This window comes from Prunus avium, chromosome 1 (assembly GCF_965620075.1).
Source record: "Prunus avium chromosome 1, drPruAviu1.hap1.1, whole genome shotgun sequence".
Taxonomy (NCBI): domain Eukaryota; kingdom Viridiplantae; phylum Streptophyta; class Magnoliopsida; order Rosales; family Rosaceae; genus Prunus; species Prunus avium.
Genome location: NC_142284.1, coordinates 8,243,839 through 8,262,445, shown reverse-complemented (window position 1 = coordinate 8,262,445; position 18,607 = coordinate 8,243,839). Strand labels below are relative to the sequence as shown.

The window sequence follows — 18,607 nt, the reverse complement described above, 5'->3', positions numbered from 1 at the left end:
GAAGCTCTGTTGGCAGGCCTTCGGCTTGCTAAAGAAATGGGCGCTCAGCAACTCAGGATCTGTAGCGACTCATAACTTGTCGTCAACCAGATACTGACTGAATTTGAAGCCAAGGACACTTCGATGGTTGCCTACTTGACACACGCTCGCCGATTGCTACACCACTTCACTGCGTACCAAGTTCAACAGATCCCCAGATCCGAGAACAGCCACGCCGATGCTCTATCACGCCTTGCATCGGCGATCGACGACAACATAGGGCGCCATGTGCCGATCGAGGTCCTCACTCGGCGCAGTACCATCGACCTCGAAGTACATGCCGTTCGGCAGGATCCAAGTTGGATGGATCCTATCCACGCCTACCTCGCCAACGGCACGTTGCCTGACCACAAATCTGAAGCAACGACTATCCGCCGCCGGTCGGCACGATACCTCCTTCTGAATCAGATTCTCTATCGGCGTGGTCACTCCTTACCATTGCTTCGGTGCATGACCCCGCAGCAGGGAAACTACGTCCTACGAGAGATTCACGAGGGGGCCTGTGGAAACCATTCTGGGGCTAGATTTTTGGCTTTCAAGACCATTCGGCAAGGGTACTACTGGCCGACTCTCCATGCCGATGCCACCACCCTGGTCCAGAAGTGCGATCAATGCCAGCGTTTCGGCTCCGTTCCAAAGCTGCCTGCCGAACCACTCTCTCCGATTGTTAGCCCATGGCCCTTTGCCCAATGGGGTTTAGACCTCATCGGCCCTATGCCCCAGGGCAAGGGACAGGTCAAATTCGCCATCGTCGCCGTCGACTACTTTACCAAGTGGACCGAGGCCGAAGCTTTGGCAACAATCACTGCAGCCAGGGTTGAACATTTCGTATGGAAGAATATCATTTGTCGATTCGGCCTCCCGAACGCAATAATCACCGACAACGGAAAACAATTCGACTCCTCTCAGTTCCGGCACCTATGCCACCGATTTGGCATCAACCTGTTCTTCGCCTCCCCAGCACATCCACAGTCGAACGGCCAAGTCGAAGCCATCAACAAGATCATCAAGAAGACGCTGAAGAAAAAGCTTGGGACAGCTAAAGGAGCATGGCCCGATCTCCTTCCGGAAGCGCTATGGGCCATCAATACCTCCTACCGACGGTCGACTGGCGAGACGCCATTTTCCCTTGCCTTCGGTTCCGAAGCCGTTGTTCCAGTCGAGATCAACGCACCCTCGTGCCGAACGGCATCTTACGAGCCAGAGCAAAACGAAGCCCAGCTCACTCTCAACCTGGACCTCATTGAGGAACACCGTTCCCAGGCTCAGCTTCGGAATGCCGCCTACAAACAACGGACTTCCCGCTACTACGACTCGCGCGTCAGACGCCGATCGTTTAAAGTAGGGGACTGGGTACTACGCAAAATCTCCCTCGCCACCAAGGACTCCAACGACGGCACCCTTGGTCCATCTTGGGAAGGTCCTTACGAAGTTGTCACCATCTGCCGCCCAGGCACTTACCGTTTGCGTGGTACCGATGGTCAAACCCTCGGCCACCCTTGGAATGTAGAACATCTCAAATATTACTACAAGTGAACGCCCCTTCGGTCATCACCTTTGTACACAAAGGTCATACCTTCGGTCGTCACCTTCGGTCATCCACTTTTGTAATCGGTTTAATTTGGAACTCCCTATTCTATACATACGGCACTACCATTCAGCAATATTATATCAAACATATTCTACATACGACATGCACACATACAGAATTAAGGGACATAACACATTAACCTGAAACAAACTTAACATTGATAAATAAAAGGCCACAGAAGGGCCATCTGTCTTTACAATATGTCATTCGGCACGCTCAAAAGTGTTAAAAACAAAAAGTCTACGAGGTGGGTGGATCGGCTTCGGTCGCTACAACATCGGCATCAGCTGACGCAGGCACAGGATCAGTCGACGGCTCGGCAGTAGAAGCAACGGCAGCCCTCGGCCCGGGATGACCTTCTTCCTCCCCACTGCTTGAATCGGTGTCGTCGGTTTCCTCGGGCTCGGCATCCTCCCCCTTGTACGCCTCCACCATCTCTTCGGTCACCCCTTCCGGTAATGGCGGCGGATCCCGGAGAAAGTTCAGGTTCAGCTTCTTATCTGCATTGTACCGCTTGAATCGGTAGACAAAGTCGTCACATTGCTCCATGACTTCTTTGTCTACCAGAAGCGTGAACTCCTCCGACGCTCGGTAGTCATCTACGGCTTTCGCCTTCGCCTCCTCTACCTCCTTGCCATGCGACCGTTCGGCCGCATCCATAGCCACCTCCACCGCTGCCTTCGCCTCCTGCGCCGCCACCAAATCCAACTCCGTTGCTGCCAATTTCGATGTCAGCTCCGCTATCTTCGCAGCATTTTCCTCAGCACGCCGGTCGGCCTCCTGAATGAGCTTTCCGGCTTCAGCAATCTTCGAACGGCCCTCTTCAAACTTCTTTTGGTACCGTTCGGCAGCATTGATGGCTCGCTTCACGCAGAGCCACATCTCCATATCAGCCTGATAACACATACCAAGTTAGTATGCCGAACGCATAACCACTTGAACAAAAAACACAACAAGTTAAACACTTACTGCAGCCTGAAGCCGGAAGGCTCGCCCGGTCTGCTCGCGCAACGTCTTCACCGACAGTTGCTCAATCTCTGACAGCTCCATTTGAGCACCATCGATCATGCTGTTGATGAACGGCACGGCCTTCCGAGGGCAAGCAATGTTCACCGGCCCCTCCTCTCCCTCTCCTTCATCATCGGGAATCACCACCGATGTCCCTTCATTCGGCCCCCTTGGCCGCTTCGGCAACGGCGTTGCGTCGAGGGCACCCTCAATCATCCTTTTTCCGGTTACTTAGAGGTGCACCTCCCGAACGGCCTCAGCCTCGGCCGCTTCGGCAACGGCGTTGCGTCGAGGGCACCCTCAATCATCCTTTTTCCGGTTACTTAGAGGTGCACCTCCCGAACGGCCTCAGCCTCGGCCGCTTGCTTCTCCCGGCGGCGATCCGCCACCGTCTGCTCATCACCTGAGGCCCCTGCCGCCGCCTTCTTCTTCGGTCGGGGGGACTGCCCTTTCTTTGGCTTCGGCGCCCCATGCCCCTCCAGCCGCCTCCTGGTCGCCTCGCTCATTGGACGCCCACCTGCCACTGCAAAAACACAAGTCATATCACCAACGGTAGATATGAAGAGGAAGACGCTCACGACGCCTGCCGAACGGCATCACTCACTTTGCCTTTTCTCCTCTTCCTCTTCCTCCTTTAACCTTCGGTCGTGCTCTGATTTGCCGATCAAGCCCGCCTTGTAAAGGTTCCGGAAGTATAGCAACTCCTTGAAGAAGCGATCTTCTTCGGCAATCTTCGTCCTCACCCTCTCGATCGCTTCCACTTCTCTGATCGGTGCAGACGGCCGTTTCAAGGACACTGAAACACAAACATCAGACGGTCAAAAAAAAAAAAAAAAAAAAAAAAAAAAAAAAAAAAAAACAACCAACGAACTGCCGAACGGCAGGCTCTACCCTACCGACTGTCTGGAAAGACGTAGGAATCCTCCTCTCCTCGATCACTCCTGGTGCCGATTCCCAGTCACCAGAGACGATGACCCGACGCTTGCGCCAGGTCTTCTGGGAGCTCGGCACCCCAACCACAAAGTGTCCACGCTGACCTGCCGATAGACAGTTGGACTGCACCCACCCTCCATTATCGGCACTCTTCGCCCTCGTCACACTGTACAGTTGGGCAAATTGTTCGTAGCTCGGCTCCCCCTCGCCAGCCAAGCTGAACGCTGCGATCATCCCAAGCAACGTAATCCAAAAGTTTGGATTATACTGCCCTGGTGCATATCCGATCGCAGCCAATATCTTCTGCACCGAATGTTTCAACGGCAGCCGAAGCCCATGCTTGAAGACATCAGTGAAGAAGACCACGCCCTTGTCATTATCACTGAGCGACTCTAAGGGCCCCGGGATCCGCATCCCTACCGATTCCGGAATATTGAACTCCGCCCGAATCTTCGCCAATTCAGCCTCGGTCAGCGTGTTCGGCTCTAAATCATCTACTCCAAACAACGGTTCCGTGGGCTTCGCCATCGGAATCCGTTGCCTCCCCCTGACAACCCTCAATACCCCTTCCCCTGGAACGGCAACGGACACGCCACCTCCATCGGCCTCCCGACCCGAAGTCGAAGGCTCCCCATCTTCAGGCACTCTCGTCGAAGTGCCCCCAGCCTCGGCACGCACTCTCGCCTTCTCTACTATTTCACAGCTTGAAGAGCTCCCAGAATCGGCACTCTCACTCCCCTCGGACGAACTCCCCGAGGACGATTCGTCCTCATAAGCCCTCGGACTACGCCTACCCTCGGATTCGGTATCTGACATCTACAAACACAAACGAAGGGAAACTAAGTGCTATGCTAAAATCAAAATCTTGTTCTACCCTTACACACTCTTGTTCATGCTTGTTCATACTTTGTTCAAACAAAAAATCAACGAATTCAACACTTTGATTCATACAAATGCCAAAACACGGCAACATACCTTGTTTGCACGGTGGTTCAAGTTCGCCGGAAATCGCCTCCGCCTTGTTCACACTCACCGGAAATCGCCTGCTCAGCCTTCGCACGGTTGCCGGAAATCGCCTCTCACAAGCTCTCTTCGCTCTAAAAAATTCCAAGTATTTGTCCTCTCGTCCCCTCCTCACATTTATAGAGCCGATTTAGCATCGGGACGCGAAGCGACGCATCGGGATACGAAACGCCGCGGCTCTTCACAAGCCATGCCGCCACGTGTCACGCATGCATGGGGGAGACCAAACGTCAGTTGCAACGCTTCCAATCCTCAGAGACGCTTCAACTTCCCGAACGTGGCGGATCTAGCCACCTTCGAGCACAACTCCACTAGCGATCGGCCGGCGTACATCGTTGAGTTTTCACTCACCTCTCGTGCCGAACGGCAGGCGCACATCGTTGAGTTTTCACTCACCTCTCGTGCCGAACGACAGCCGCATATTCACGAGTTTTCACTCACCTCTTGCAACAATCGGCACATCATGCCGTCTCTTCTCCAAGCTCACTCCCTTGGGCACTTGGGGGACTACATACCACCATCGGCAACTATGGGACCATTGTGTCCGGGTCAGAACTCCGAATACACATTCAAGTCCCCAACCGAGAAGCTTCTCAATCGGCAACTTGGGGGACTACTGTTTGTACCATATCTGACCCTCCACTCGTGCAACGACACGTGGATCTCATAAACTCGCCCAAGTACCCAAGGCCTCGGACAATCGGCATCGGCCACCGATGGCATTGCCTCAAAGCCACGAACAGCCGCTGCAGGCCCAACACAGCCTACAATCGGTATTCCATACCGATTCTACAGAATCAGCCTCGAAGCACCCGCCAGAAATATCTAAATACTCGTGTCAACCTCCTAGGGCCCTCCCACGAGTCCCACATCGGAAATGAGTACTAAGAGCATACTAAATGCCCTCTATAAATAGGCCCCTCCACTACAATACAGGGGTAAGACTTTTCAGCTTGACTTTTATACTTCTATATGGTCAACAGCAAGAGCTCTTAAAACAACAAACTTACTTCAGCATCGGAGGGTCTTAGGCTGGTTCCACACCGGTTCCATAGACCTTACGAGTCTCGACTTCTTTCTATTCAGGATCAGCATCCAAGGACAGGAAGAATCGGCATCCAATATTCAATCGATCTCTCGATCGTCCATCCCATTTGTAAGTTGCACTCATCTCTATCTGTTCAAGATTTAGCGCCAACAATTTGCGTTTTATAAATATAAAGTGAAGGTCTTGGGATAATTTGTTCATGATCCAATTCTATCAATATATGTTTTGCAAATTTCTGCATAGTGTACCAAATCTTAAGTGAAGGCACTTAACTGTTATCATGACATAGTATTCTTCAGCATCGCAGTGTGGTTTTAAGATGTTCACTAGGGCTGCTGCAAGAAAGTTTTTCACTAACATCCGTTTGAACAGGTAATTCCACTTTAGGTTGTATAGATAGCATTCTGTTTGAACAAGTAACTGCACTTCAAATAGCAATTTGCAATAGTTTATGCTTACCTCTGTTGCTAGAATTTCAAACCCATTCAACCTATAATTTAACAAGCACTTGGTTTGGCTTATTTAATTGTCAATTTCAGGTCATGCATATCTCAACCATCTGAAAAAAAAAAAAAAATTTAATAAAAAAGTGGACAGGCAATGTTCAAATAATTATATATAATGCAAGAGACGTGCGCAGGTGATGATCCTAAATTATTAACAACGGGCTAATTTAATTGTGCATGCATATATGATATACCACTTTCTTTTTATGCAATATGCTCGTGCATGTCACGTGCTCTGTGTACTTTCATTTTAGCAGAGCAGATCGCCACTTCCTTCATCTTTTATTCATTTTATTGCGCACTTAGAGTTAGAGCCACTTCTTTTATTAGTCATTGGGGAGAATTTAGCTTCATGTCGTTTTGCCTGTAATGTTGCTTCAAATAGCAATTTGAATATATGCATCTTTTTACTGCTTCTCTGTTATCCTTTTGTTGTTGAGAATCTGATATGTATGTCAATTTGATGTTTAGGAGCAAATAATTTTTCTGTTGGCAAAGCGGCTTGGAATGATGACAAAAATTAAATTATGTTTTTCTGTGCTTCCCTGGTATTATAGATTCTTTTACGGGAAGAATGAACAGATGTTGATTTTCTGCAGGTGGTGCTTTGATGTTGAGGTAGTTTACCTATGCAAATGGTTCATAATTCGAATGATCGAGATATCTGTGAACTGGTGGATCAAAGGAGAACCTGTTAAGCATGCCAAATATGCTTTAGGAGCTTGTGCTCATGTCTGTTGGATATAGAACTGCTATGTAATTGCTATTAAATTTTTGAAAGAAACGATTTGGATATATTGGTAAATTATGAAATTACTATTGAATCTTCAAATTTTAAGAAAGAAACAATTTGAGTACATATGTATGAGTGGGTAATAGCATATTTGGATATGAATTTATTGTTCACAAAGCATTATGGTTTTATAGTTAAAATTGTTGTAGAGAACCATTGGAAGTGGAAAAAAAAAAAAAAGCTAAAATATAAAATCACTACGTCAGTTTTGCAATAAATACATGACGATAGTTTCAACGAAACCGTCATCTTTATAGTTGATAGACGACTGTATTTTAACAAACAGTCATCTTTAGGGATAATAGATGACGATTTTTTTTTTAAATCATCGTCTTTTCAGCTAATACACGACGTTTTTCAACAAAACCGTCGTCTATAGATATCTATAGACGACGGTTCTTTCATAAAAACCGTCGTCTTTACAACTAATAGACGACGGTTCTTTTAAAAACCGTCGTCTTTACATGTAATAGACGACGGTTAATTACCGTCGTAGTTTGACATTTAAAAAGACGACCGTCGATTTAATGACGGTTTGAAAAAGAAAAAGACGACGGTGTTTCCCCGTCGTCTATTTCAATTTTTGTAGTAGTGTGACTATCATTTCAACTTAGCTTGAGAGGATGATTGGTGTTTTAGATTTGAGATGGAGCTTTTTAAGTGTGTGTGTGTGTGTGTGTGTGTGTGTGTGTGTGTGTGTGTGTGTGTGTGTGTGTGTGTGTGAGAGAGAGAGAGAGAGAGAGAGAGAGAGAGAGAGAGAGAGATGGAGATAAAGGATGGGTGGCTTTAGTAGATTTTCAACAGCTTGACGAATGCTTGGTCGTGCTTTTGCATGGTTGAAGATGACTTAATGATGTTGAACCGAGATTGTGCGAGCTTGGCATGAGAGCTTGGAGTGTGGGAGCTAAAGACCCGCAGGTTTAGCAAATGAGAATGCATGTGCTTGACTTAGTGTGGATAGGCTTGAGTTTGGGTGTTGAGAACTTGTTGTTTGTGGTTATGGCTATGGTGATTTAAGAGTTTTAAGAGAAGGATGATGAAAGGAAAAGCTTGGGGCTTGAGGGCTTGTCACGACCCGATTCGAAAACAAGGAATATTCTCGAATCAGGGTGTGAGTCATACCATAGTCATAAGAATAACTTCCTACAACCATGATATAATGAGAAAAAGAGCCACAAAATAATACAAATTTACTTAACAACACTAAATCAGAGTCGCAGTAGCTCGTAGTTAAATACACACTAAGATCTTTAACAAAAGGTTGACTACTTACAAATATTAATTACACAAATCAACAACAAAAGCCCAGCCGCTTAGTTGAACCCGCTTCCTCAAACTTCTTCTTTAATCCTGCACAATCTATTAGGGTATGAGCATTCTAATGCCCAGTAGAGTACCATCAAACCCCTCAAAGTCAGCTATCACAGTTAATTAAAATGTCATGCATCAAGCAACACAAGGTATATGATAATTATGTAATCAGACCAGATAAATAAATTTGCATATGCGATGATGTCATGAACTCACTCCCTTCTAATCCCACTAATTCATATCCTAGGGCAACAAGTCTGCATGTCTCATACCATGCGTTTTACCACTGTGGCTCCAATACCCTAAAATATAAACTAGCACCCATCTGTCCCTTAACCCAATTTTCTTTTGTTTACGAATTTCTCAACTTTCACTTATCATTAGAGGCCCTGCTCCCATCACCTTAATATATTCAAGCTCTGCTCCCGTCACCTGAATATATTCCACATTTAATTTACTTAGATATATCTAAGGCCTTCTCCCACCCCTTAGATATACCTCAAACGACAAACACACACACCCCAAACACCACTGTCTTTATGATGCATATGTAATGCAACGCAAACATCATTTATCTCTGCAGAATAATAATATAGATAATAACAATAATATTCCAGGCTTAATCACATGCATAATAATATTCACTCAACGTCAAATAATATCCACGGAGAAACATCAACAATAATCTTCACATAACATCAAATAGTATTCACCAAGCAACGCAACAATAATATTCATATTTATAGTACTATATATAAGCACCAAGATTAAAAGTGACATAGCCCAATCATCGGGAAATCAGGAAACCCTACCTCATGTCCAGCTAGCTTAACCTTGTGCAATTTTGTCCTTGAAAGTACTCAGAGTAGAACACCTAGTTAAGATAATTTACTGATTAAAATTTATTGGAAATAAGGAAACAAATTTGAGTGTCCTACTAGCGCACGTAGACCTAAAACCCCAAAATACACTTGACAAGTTGTTTAACCCGATTGTTACTCCCTTAACCTCACATCCAAGCAAGCGTAGAACCAAGCGTTAAGGAAAACTAATCTATTCACTTCCTATAATAGTTCTACTCTTTGGGATATTTAAAATCAGGTGGTTCGGCTCTAGACTCATAAAGAAAATTTAAAACTAAAATTTCAGTTTTGCTAAACATTTGGGTTGGAACACGTTAACTTTGAAAATTCACTAAATATTGAGTTTAAATCAAAATAATGTAAAACTTTCCAGATCACAACTAGACATAGAAACATTAAAGAAGTCAAAATTTGATAAAAAGTAGGGTTAAGGAAGCATGTCAAAATAGAAACCAAAACAGACTAGGCTGCATAATGTTTTTTTTTTTTTTTTTTTAAGGTTTGTACACTTTATTTTGAAAAATCACCAAAATTACAATTTACAACCAAACTGGATAAAAATTTTCAGATCTGAAGAAAATACGAGAAAGTAAAACATACTAAAATTTCATGAAAATTCAAGTTTAGGAAGTTTTCAAACACTCACTTCAAAACAGGGTATGTAGCAGAATCAAAACAATTCCAGCAGGATAGTCTCTACTTTGAAATTTCACAAAAAAATCAATTTAAATTCAAATGGCACAAAACCAACTTTGAAATAACTCTTGAGATATTCATTTTGATGTAACAAAACCCCAAAATGAAATTGGAACAAAAATCACATCGAAATAATCTAGAACTTCACAAAAACACCATTTGAAAGATATATATATATATATATATCCTTGAGGCATTCCAACCAAAACTTAGTTTAAAACTAGCACTCAAAGAGACAATAACAAGATGAGCTTCAAGACTTCAAAGAATCATTTACTTGAGATGATAGTGGCTAATTTGAGCAATTGAATGATAAGGAACAAGCCATTTGAGAGAAAGTACACATATCTATAACAAGAGATTCAACATAATCAATTGAACAAGTTTTGTTCATACCAATTTTTAGAGAGTTATAATGATTGCGTTTGGATGATCTTTGGATATGTTATAAAGAGAAGAATTTGGAGTAACTATCATGAAGAAACCATAGTGTTTTGATATTTTGAAATGAGTGTTTTGGACTGAAAACGAGGGAAGAAAACTAAGGTCGAAGACTATAAACAGGTTCCACTCTAAACATTCCCAAGGTGACTATAGAAGTCCGATCAATCTGATATTTTGATATGTTATAATAGACAGCATTTCAAACAACTTTGATGAAGGAACCAAAGTCATTTGAGTACAGGAAATCACAGAAACAAACTGAAACCGAGCATACTGCTGTGAAATCAGGAAATGGTAAACTCATTGTGATAAAACCAACGTTTCAGAGCCTATACTAGTCGGATTGAGCTGAAATTTGAGTATGTTATAGGAATCACGTAAATGAACAACTTTTATGAAGAAAGTTTTCTCATTTAAGCTTCCAAAATTTGAGTTCTCGGCTGTTCCAAGGAAGTGACGAATTTTGGATTTTGAAGAGGAACAAAAGAAAAATGAGGATGAAGATAAGTGAATGAGGAAGAAAGGATGATACAATGAATGATGAGGATAAGAGTGAATTTATGATTGAAGAGCCTTAATTAGAATAGGTGAGTCATCCATTTAGAAGAGGGTGATAATACAATGAATGGGAAGAAGAGGATAAGAAGAATCTTAGGCTAGACTAGGTGACTCACTCACTATAGGTTTACAACTCATCCCAAAAATCAGATTTTTTGAAGAAAAAGTAAGTGGGAAGGGGGGGAAGAATGAAGGAGGGAAGAAATGCTTGGCTTACACGTTGCCTCCTTTTTTTTTTTTCTACAAGGGTATTTTGGTAATTATCCACACCTAGGGGTATTTTGGTCACGTTTGTCCAACTTGAAATTAAACATACTTAATTTAATAATCTCAAATCCAAAATCACTTGATAAAATACCCACAATCATTCTCCACAATTATTTTATTATTTTTCACTAAAATATGAAAATTCACCTTGAATTTTTCGGGGTATTACAGGGCTATGGTGTTTATAGCTTGGAAGAGTATAGGGATGAAGAAAAAGCTTGGAGTTATACTTGGTGAGGCTTTGTAGGGAAGATGGAGGATTTCAAGGATGAGAAAGTAGAAGAAATGGTTGTGATAGCCGAGGAATGGCTGGGATGGCTGCTAGAATGCTTGCAACAGCCGAAGGGAGGAAGAAAGGTGGTCTGATGGTTGCTCGGGTGCTTGAGCAACCAAGATATGTTGGTCAATGGTTGTTGGGATGCTTGCAGCAACCAAATGATAAAGGTTAATGGCTCAGAAATGACTGTAATGGCTACTGGAATGCTTGTAGCAGCTGAAGAAAGGTAAGTTCTCCTGGTTGCTGAGAGGCTTGCAGCAACCAAGAGGGGTTAGTTTTGCCTGGACAATGCCTCCAAATTTATAGAAGGTGAAAGCTCTCTTTAGTTTCCAATATGTAAAAGGAAGTGTTGGAGCTAGTCTATTTCCAATGGGTAGAAGGGAGCATTAGAGAACTCCAAGTAATGGGCTTGGACTTTGGTGCTCCCAAGTAGCTAGCCCAAAGTCTCTATTATCCAAGAGCTTCCGTAGGCCTTATGGACCTCCGTAACCTTTTACACCAGAATCCCTCGTGCAATCCCCGTAAACCACATGACTTGGGTTTATGTGAGCTTGGTAGATGATTGGCATAGAAAAAATGTATTATTAGTTTGGCATGACATGTACACTATTTCTATATTTATTTAATAAATTAATTCTCAAAATACAGCTTGGATTAATGCATGACCAACATTATATGTTATATTGGGCTTTAAATGTCATTGAATTTCCTGTGACTTTTTTGGGTCTCAACACCATGCAAGTAATTTGCATAGTTGATTGACACATATATTAAGGAATTGTACTTATGCTAACCACGTGGAGCTTATAAGAAAACTCCCCAATTAGCTAGTCATGCATGAAATATTCCAAATAGATAGTCATGCAAAAAACAATCTTACTACCATTAACTAATTTTAATATTAAAAGAAAATATTAGGGAAATCATCAAAACCATTTAATTAAAAAGAACGAACATGAACTAGTTGAATCAACAAAGCAATTAAATATTTATTATAAACACAGACTCCATAAAATGATTATAATACTATAATTTATTGTAAAAGTACAACAATTATTATTATTATTATTATTATTATATATATATATATATATATATATATATATATAATTACTATAATTTAATACTTATCAAAATAATTACTTTAAAAAATATAATTTAATGCAACCATCGATGTATAAGATATAGCACTCCCACCCAAACTATATAAACCCCCACATTTTCTCCATTCATGACTCCCCCTGCAATAGAACACTTGCAACCTTTTAATTGGGTCAAGGATATTCAATTTCTTTCGCAGTTTTGGTTTACCCAAAGTACGCACCACTCTATAGAACATTTTTTATTTTACCGAGTATAGCCGCTCGGCTATACTATTTATTCATAAATTTTATTTTATTTTTTAAATTTTGATTATCGGGGATGCGAGCTGCTGTCGAAATCATAGAGAGAAGCCCAGGTCGTTGAGGTCAAGCGCACACCCACAGGCGTCAGAACTCATAAGGCCATAGCGTAACGTCATAACCCAGTTTCAAAAACAATCCGTCAGCTTTCTCGCTTTTTCTGCGCCCAGCTCTGCTCGGTACCATCGCCAGCAAATCACCCCCCTATCATCCAAGTTTTGCCAGATTGTCTCCACAGGGTCTCGTAAGTACCTTTCATTCCTCTCTCTTCTCTTCTTAGTTTGGGTATCAATTTATGAATTTGATGCCACTCGTTGCATATAATTTGTACGCTATGATTGATTTCTCTACCCGTTAAAGATTGAATTGTTAATATTTACATTGGGCATGAAATATATCTCAAAGGGTGTGTTGGGCAATTTTATGTTGGGGTTTTGCATGAAATTTGATCAGAACTGTGTATGAATGTTGTTATCTTCTTTGCATTGTCTGGTTTTCGATAGATGAGAGACCGTAATTTTGAGCATAAGGTGCAAGAAATGTGATACATTATGGGACTTTTTCCATTGATAGGGTAGAGGTTCTTCATTTCTTCTCTTATTTCTTGTGATTCCTACCTACTCACAAGGAAGTACATTTTTCTATTTAGGAAATTTGTTTTCTGTTAACCTGCAGATTAATTATGAACAGTTTATATGGTGGGCGCTATAATGTGGTATCCCACGGTTTTCAATGGGAAAATATCTGTTAAGGGGAGTATTATTCGCACTCCCTATCGTCCTCCTGTATTCCAGCGCAGGATTGGTGTGGCGGAGTGCCTAGTAAAAGTCAAAGAAAATTTCATATATCAGCAGATAAATCATGATTACTATGAAGTTGGAATTGAGGCTCTATTGAGTTCGGCTGAGTGGATTTGTTGAAACGAAGAAGAGAGTATCTGTAAGGCTTTCTCATTAATTGATGACGGAGCTCTGGTCTATTCTAGTATTTGATCAATAGTGTGTACATATTGTTTATACATTTCTAGTTTATCTGTTGTGAAGGTTATGCAATTGCCTATGTTTGCTACTTCCTCCATTGTTGGTTTGTTCTTGAGGTCACTCTTGTTTCTCTTGACAGGCTGCCGAGTTAATTTATCTTTAGGGAAAATGGGTGTCAAATTTCTCAAAATTCCTGTAACGCAAACGGATTGTTCAATTCAAATATCTGGTTGCAGTCCCTAACTTCTGTAATAATATAATTGTATTTATCACCAGTCACTGGTTTTATTATCTTTGAAAGCTTCTGGCTACTTCGAATATTTTATTTTTTAGTTTTCGCTAAGGCAGCTACCTGCATTTCAGGGCTCAGTGAATCACCATTGAACTTTGCTGTGGCCATAGGGATTATTAGACAAGGATGTCTGGGAGACGAAAATTTCTGTCGTCTTTTGAGCGACGTCCCATTCAATCTCCAGGTATGATGCGGCATGGTCCATTGCCTGGGTTAGGGCCTCCTCCTGGTCATCAATCATTTGAGGCACTACCACGTCCTGAACTTTTGGAAAATAAAATTGCATATCAAGCAGCAGAGATAAAACAATTGACAGGAGACAATCATAGACTGGCAGCTACTCATGTTGATTTGAGGCAGGATCTTTTAGCTGCTGAGGAGGAAGTACAGAGACTCAAGGCACACATGAGAAGCATCCAGACTGAGAGTGACATTCAGATGCGGGCTTTGCTTGATAAGATTGCAAAAAGGGAAGCAGACATTGAAGCTGGCGAGGGTGTGAAAAAGGAACTGCAAAAGGCTCACATGGAGGCACAGACCTTGGTTGCAGCGCGACAAGAGCTGACCATTCAAATTCGGCAGGCCACAGAGGAGTTGCAGAAAGCTCGTCTTGATGTTGAGAAACTACCGGGTTTGCATGCTGAACTGGACAGTCTGAGGCGAGAACACCATAGGCTGCGGTAAGTCAATCTACCTTTGAAGCTTACTTTGAAGTCTATTTGCCTATCTCCTAGTGAAACCCATAGAAACCTTTTCTAACTCTGAAGCTTAATGTAAGTCATGAAACCTTTTCTCTAGCTTTATCGGCAATTATTGCCACTGTGCTTATGCAAACGTAACAAATAAAAGGTGGCAATATCTTTTGTACTTATACTCATTCCAGATATAGGACTCTTGACAATTTTTATTCCCTTCGATAATATAAGCTAATGATTGATTAGTCACACATACAAATTGTAATGAATTATTTCCAATCTGTTCAGCTATTGGGTGGTTCCATATTTACATTTCATTGTGTTGTTCTGTCCAATTACTTTATTAGAGTTTCCACCGAATTAACCGTATGATGCCCACAATATGTATGTTGCTCAACTTTAGATCACAGTTCCCGTGTTTCTTTGTTCATTTTTTGGGTTCCTTTTGTGATCCATTTTGAAGTTTTAACTTGATTTCTGATGCTCTAAATCTTTTGTGTGTACAATACAGTTCAACTTTTGAATACGAAAAGGGTTTAAACATAGAGGAAGTGGAGCAAATGAAAGCAATGGAGAAGAATCTAATTGGGATGGCAAGAGAAGTAGAAAGGTTGCGTGACGAGGTCTCAAATGCAGAGAAGAGAGCCCATGGTAATTTTCTGTCTGTCTATCGTTTTGGCACTTTAGATGGCTTTTGTTCTGATACTTCTGATATTGAATTTAGCACCAAACGCACGTGCTGGCGGTTACACAAATCCAGATTCTTATTACCCAGCTAACATGCAAGGTGATGGTGTGTATTTTGATGGTTATGGAAGGCCCTATGTTTCAACCAGTGTTAGACCACCAGGAGAGGGAACAATACCATATGCCAGCAGCAGCGGCATAGCTGCTGGTGCAGTTGTCCCAACTGCTGGTGGTGGTGCTATTTGGGGAGCAGCATATGATCCCTCACTGGACACTGCTGCTGCTGGCGCAGCTGTCTCTAATGCTGGGCTTGGATCTGCTCCAAGAGGCTATGATTCTACGCTTTCTCGGTAGTGAATACAGGATGAGGCCTGAGGTTTTCAGGGCTTTAGGCGAACTATTAAAATGGAGCGTATATTTACTCACATAAGAAAATATGTGTGGCATTTTGGAGGGATTTTTCTTTTTTTGTTTTGTTTTGTTTTGGTTTGTGTAGTAAATCAAAGGAAACTTTTGCCATATAGGATTATTAAGTATTTAAATGATGGGTGTAATCCAATGTGAGAAGACCAAAGTACTTGTTATGCTTACTTACCTGAGCATGTCCGAAGAAGACCAAAATACATGTGCCTTTGGTTTTATTACTTTTTTTTTTTTTTCTCTCTATAGTATGGACAATGTTTCTCATCTCATGGAAAATTTGAAGACAAATTATTTCTGAAAATGGAAATACACGATTTCTCGTTAGAACATCAAATCTAATGGTGGAAGCAAGTCTATAGCTCTGTGGTGAGAGCATTTGCCTAGCATTTGCCTACAGAGTAGTGGTCTCATGTTCCAACCCCAATGATACCTTCTCGCCTTCTCGCTTTCCAAACTTTGACAAAAAAAATGGTGCAAGTAATATTTGAAGGATTGATTTATTACCCTTACAAAGGATCTGACTAAAGGAGAATCTTACCTTTATGTATTCAAGTGTACTTTTCATCCTAAATTGTTGTCATAATTAAAATGAACGTTATTGTGAACGATACCACAGGTTTGACAACATCAAATTTACCAATAGTTTTGAAAAAGTAAAAACACAAAATGGTACAATAGAGACTCGGATAATGGCCTAATAGTAATGGATAATGCTCTAAACTATCTTTATCAATAAACAAAAATCAGGGAAAAACAATTGAAAAAAAAGATATCAGTGTCTAATGTAAAGAGTCGGCTATACTACGTGTAAAAAATAATATAGCTGGTTGGCTATAATGTTTTTTATATATTAAAAAAAAACAGTAAAATTACAAATAATATAGCCGGGCAGGGTGTAAAGCTGTAAACTATTATTTAAAGGCATTATCTGGATCGATTTATAGCAAAGTAGATTCCTTTTATTGTCTTCAACTATAGCTTTGGCCGCAAAATTACAAATAAAGCTGATGCCAAACTAATAAGATCAACGAATATCTGCTTAATTAGTTCCTTTTTAGCATCTAATTAACTGATTAAACTTGAATTGTCCCCTTGGAGTGGAACAATTAGTGGCAGCAGGTAAATCAAATCATTCTAATTAATAGTTTTTCTTTATATATGTATTGCATTTTAAGGAAGAGCTGTGGCTTTTAGGCAGTTGGAGTTAAAAAATGGCATTGGAACTTTATGTCAAATCATGTGACGGGCATTTCCGAGAAAGTCTTTCCATCTCACATCCTCACAAGACAGGACAGGACAGGACTGTTAGCCGCCGTCTCCACTCTAATTCTTCCAAGTACTAGTGGAGTTTGGTCGGTTGGATTATTGTGGGATGAATTGTAAACCAAGATATTAATTAACTGATCAAATTCCCCCCATCTTTGTGATATTTGATTTAACTGTTGCACAGTGACGGTCCTCAATTTTTCAGGCCCGGGGCAAAAGTAAAAATTAGGTTTAGGGTTATACTATTTATAACAAAAACCATGGTATAGCAGTGTGGCTGTATGCTTTAAGAATATTGTATTTAACAAAAGTCTAGCCACAACGCTATACTATTTATTGGAAAAAAAAGTAAAAGAAAATGACCCTTCTAGTTACATTCGTTTATATTTTATTGATATTAATGTGCTAGTTTCGACATCTCCAAGGCAGATATTGAAGAGAGAGAAATTTCACAGTAAATCAATTTGAGAGTTCAATTTTTTCTTCTTCTTTCTTTGTGGGAATGTTTGCCTTTGGTCTACCTCGTTCTCTCAAGTGCTACTAAATTATGTTACTATAAACATTATTTGTTGTAAAGAATTGCACGCTGAGTTGGAGTGTTCTTGGTAATTACTTCACATTTCAAACAACACTTTACATGAAGAATACTACCACCTCGCTTACTACTAAACCTTTGCAAAATCACCATCTTGCATTTTTGTTACAACAAGTAAGAAATAATCTTAGCCTCTCACATTCTTCGAATTAGTAAAATACAGAACGGGAAAAATATGAATAAAATACGTACATGTTTTATTCGGCAATATTTTGACAAATTACAAATGAAAAGTTCGGCCACTATAAAATATTTTAATATGATTTATTTATTTTTTTTAATACATATTATTTAAATTCAATAATATACGAAAATTATATGTATAATACTTGAATTTTGTGTGTATAATTGAAAATTTTGTAAAAAACAAGTGTATTAAACATGACAAATATGTATGTATGTGTATAATACAAGTATTAAAAGTGAAAATACTAAATTATTTATACGAGTAATAGCTCTGGAAAAGTAAAAACTCAAAAGGGGACAATAGAGACTCAGATAATGCCTAATGGTAATGGATGATGCGTTAAATTACCCCTTTCAATAAACAAAAATTGGGGAAAAACAATTTTTTTTAAAACCATATAGCCGGGCGGCTATACGTTTTTCTTAAAAACCGCCGAGTATAGCTGCCCGGCTATACTATTTGTTTAAAAAAAACCCGCCTGCACCTAGCGGCTATTTCGCCACGTGTCAAAAATTGTATAGCCGGGCAGCTATACTAAAATCGTAGTATATCCGAGCGGCTATACTATTTTTATTATAAAAAATTCGAGTATAGCCGCTGGCTATACGATTTATATATAATAAAAAAAAGGACCCGCCTGGCGCAAGCCTCCATTTCGCCACGTGTAAAACAATAGTATAGCCGCGCGGCTATACTATTTTTAAATAATAAAACCGTAGTAT

The 18,607-nt window shown here is 41.1% G+C and overlaps 2 protein-coding genes across 9 annotated transcripts; one reads left to right on the top strand and one right to left on the bottom strand.

The window, feature by feature from the left end:
- Positions 1–1,748: 1,748 nt before the first annotated feature.
- On the bottom strand, positions 1,749–3,044 carry LOC148297226 (uncharacterized). Its single transcript, XM_088255511.1, has 4 exons — positions 2,974–3,044; positions 2,600–2,881; positions 2,055–2,524; positions 1,749–1,770 (listed from the first exon to the last, which is right to left on the bottom strand). Exons 2-4 carry the CDS (start codon positions 2,852–2,854, stop codon positions 1,749–1,751), a joined length of 747 nt encoding a protein of 248 aa, XP_088111637.1. The 5' UTR covers positions 2,855–2,881; positions 2,974–3,044.
- Positions 3,045–12,776: 9,732 nt separating this feature from the next.
- LOC110760858 (protein FLX-like 4) lies at positions 12,777–16,058 on the top strand. 8 transcript variants are annotated; one of them, XM_021963203.2, is made up of 6 exons: positions 12,777–13,004; positions 13,436–13,699; positions 13,880–13,969; positions 14,104–14,712; positions 15,239–15,378; positions 15,452–16,058. In XM_021963203.2, exons 4-6 carry the CDS (start codon positions 14,159–14,161, stop codon positions 15,766–15,768), a joined length of 1,011 nt encoding a protein of 336 aa, XP_021818895.2. In that variant the 5' UTR covers positions 12,777–13,004; positions 13,436–13,699; positions 13,880–13,969; positions 14,104–14,158; the 3' UTR covers positions 15,769–16,058. The 8 variants fall into 8 exon arrangements, with proteins under 8 accessions (XP_021818895.2, XP_021818894.2, XP_088103805.1 ...); XM_021963202.2 differs by having other exon boundaries at positions 13,880–13,988; XM_088247679.1 differs by lacking the exon at positions 13,436–13,699.
- The last annotated feature ends 2,549 nt before the right edge of the window (positions 16,059–18,607 follow it).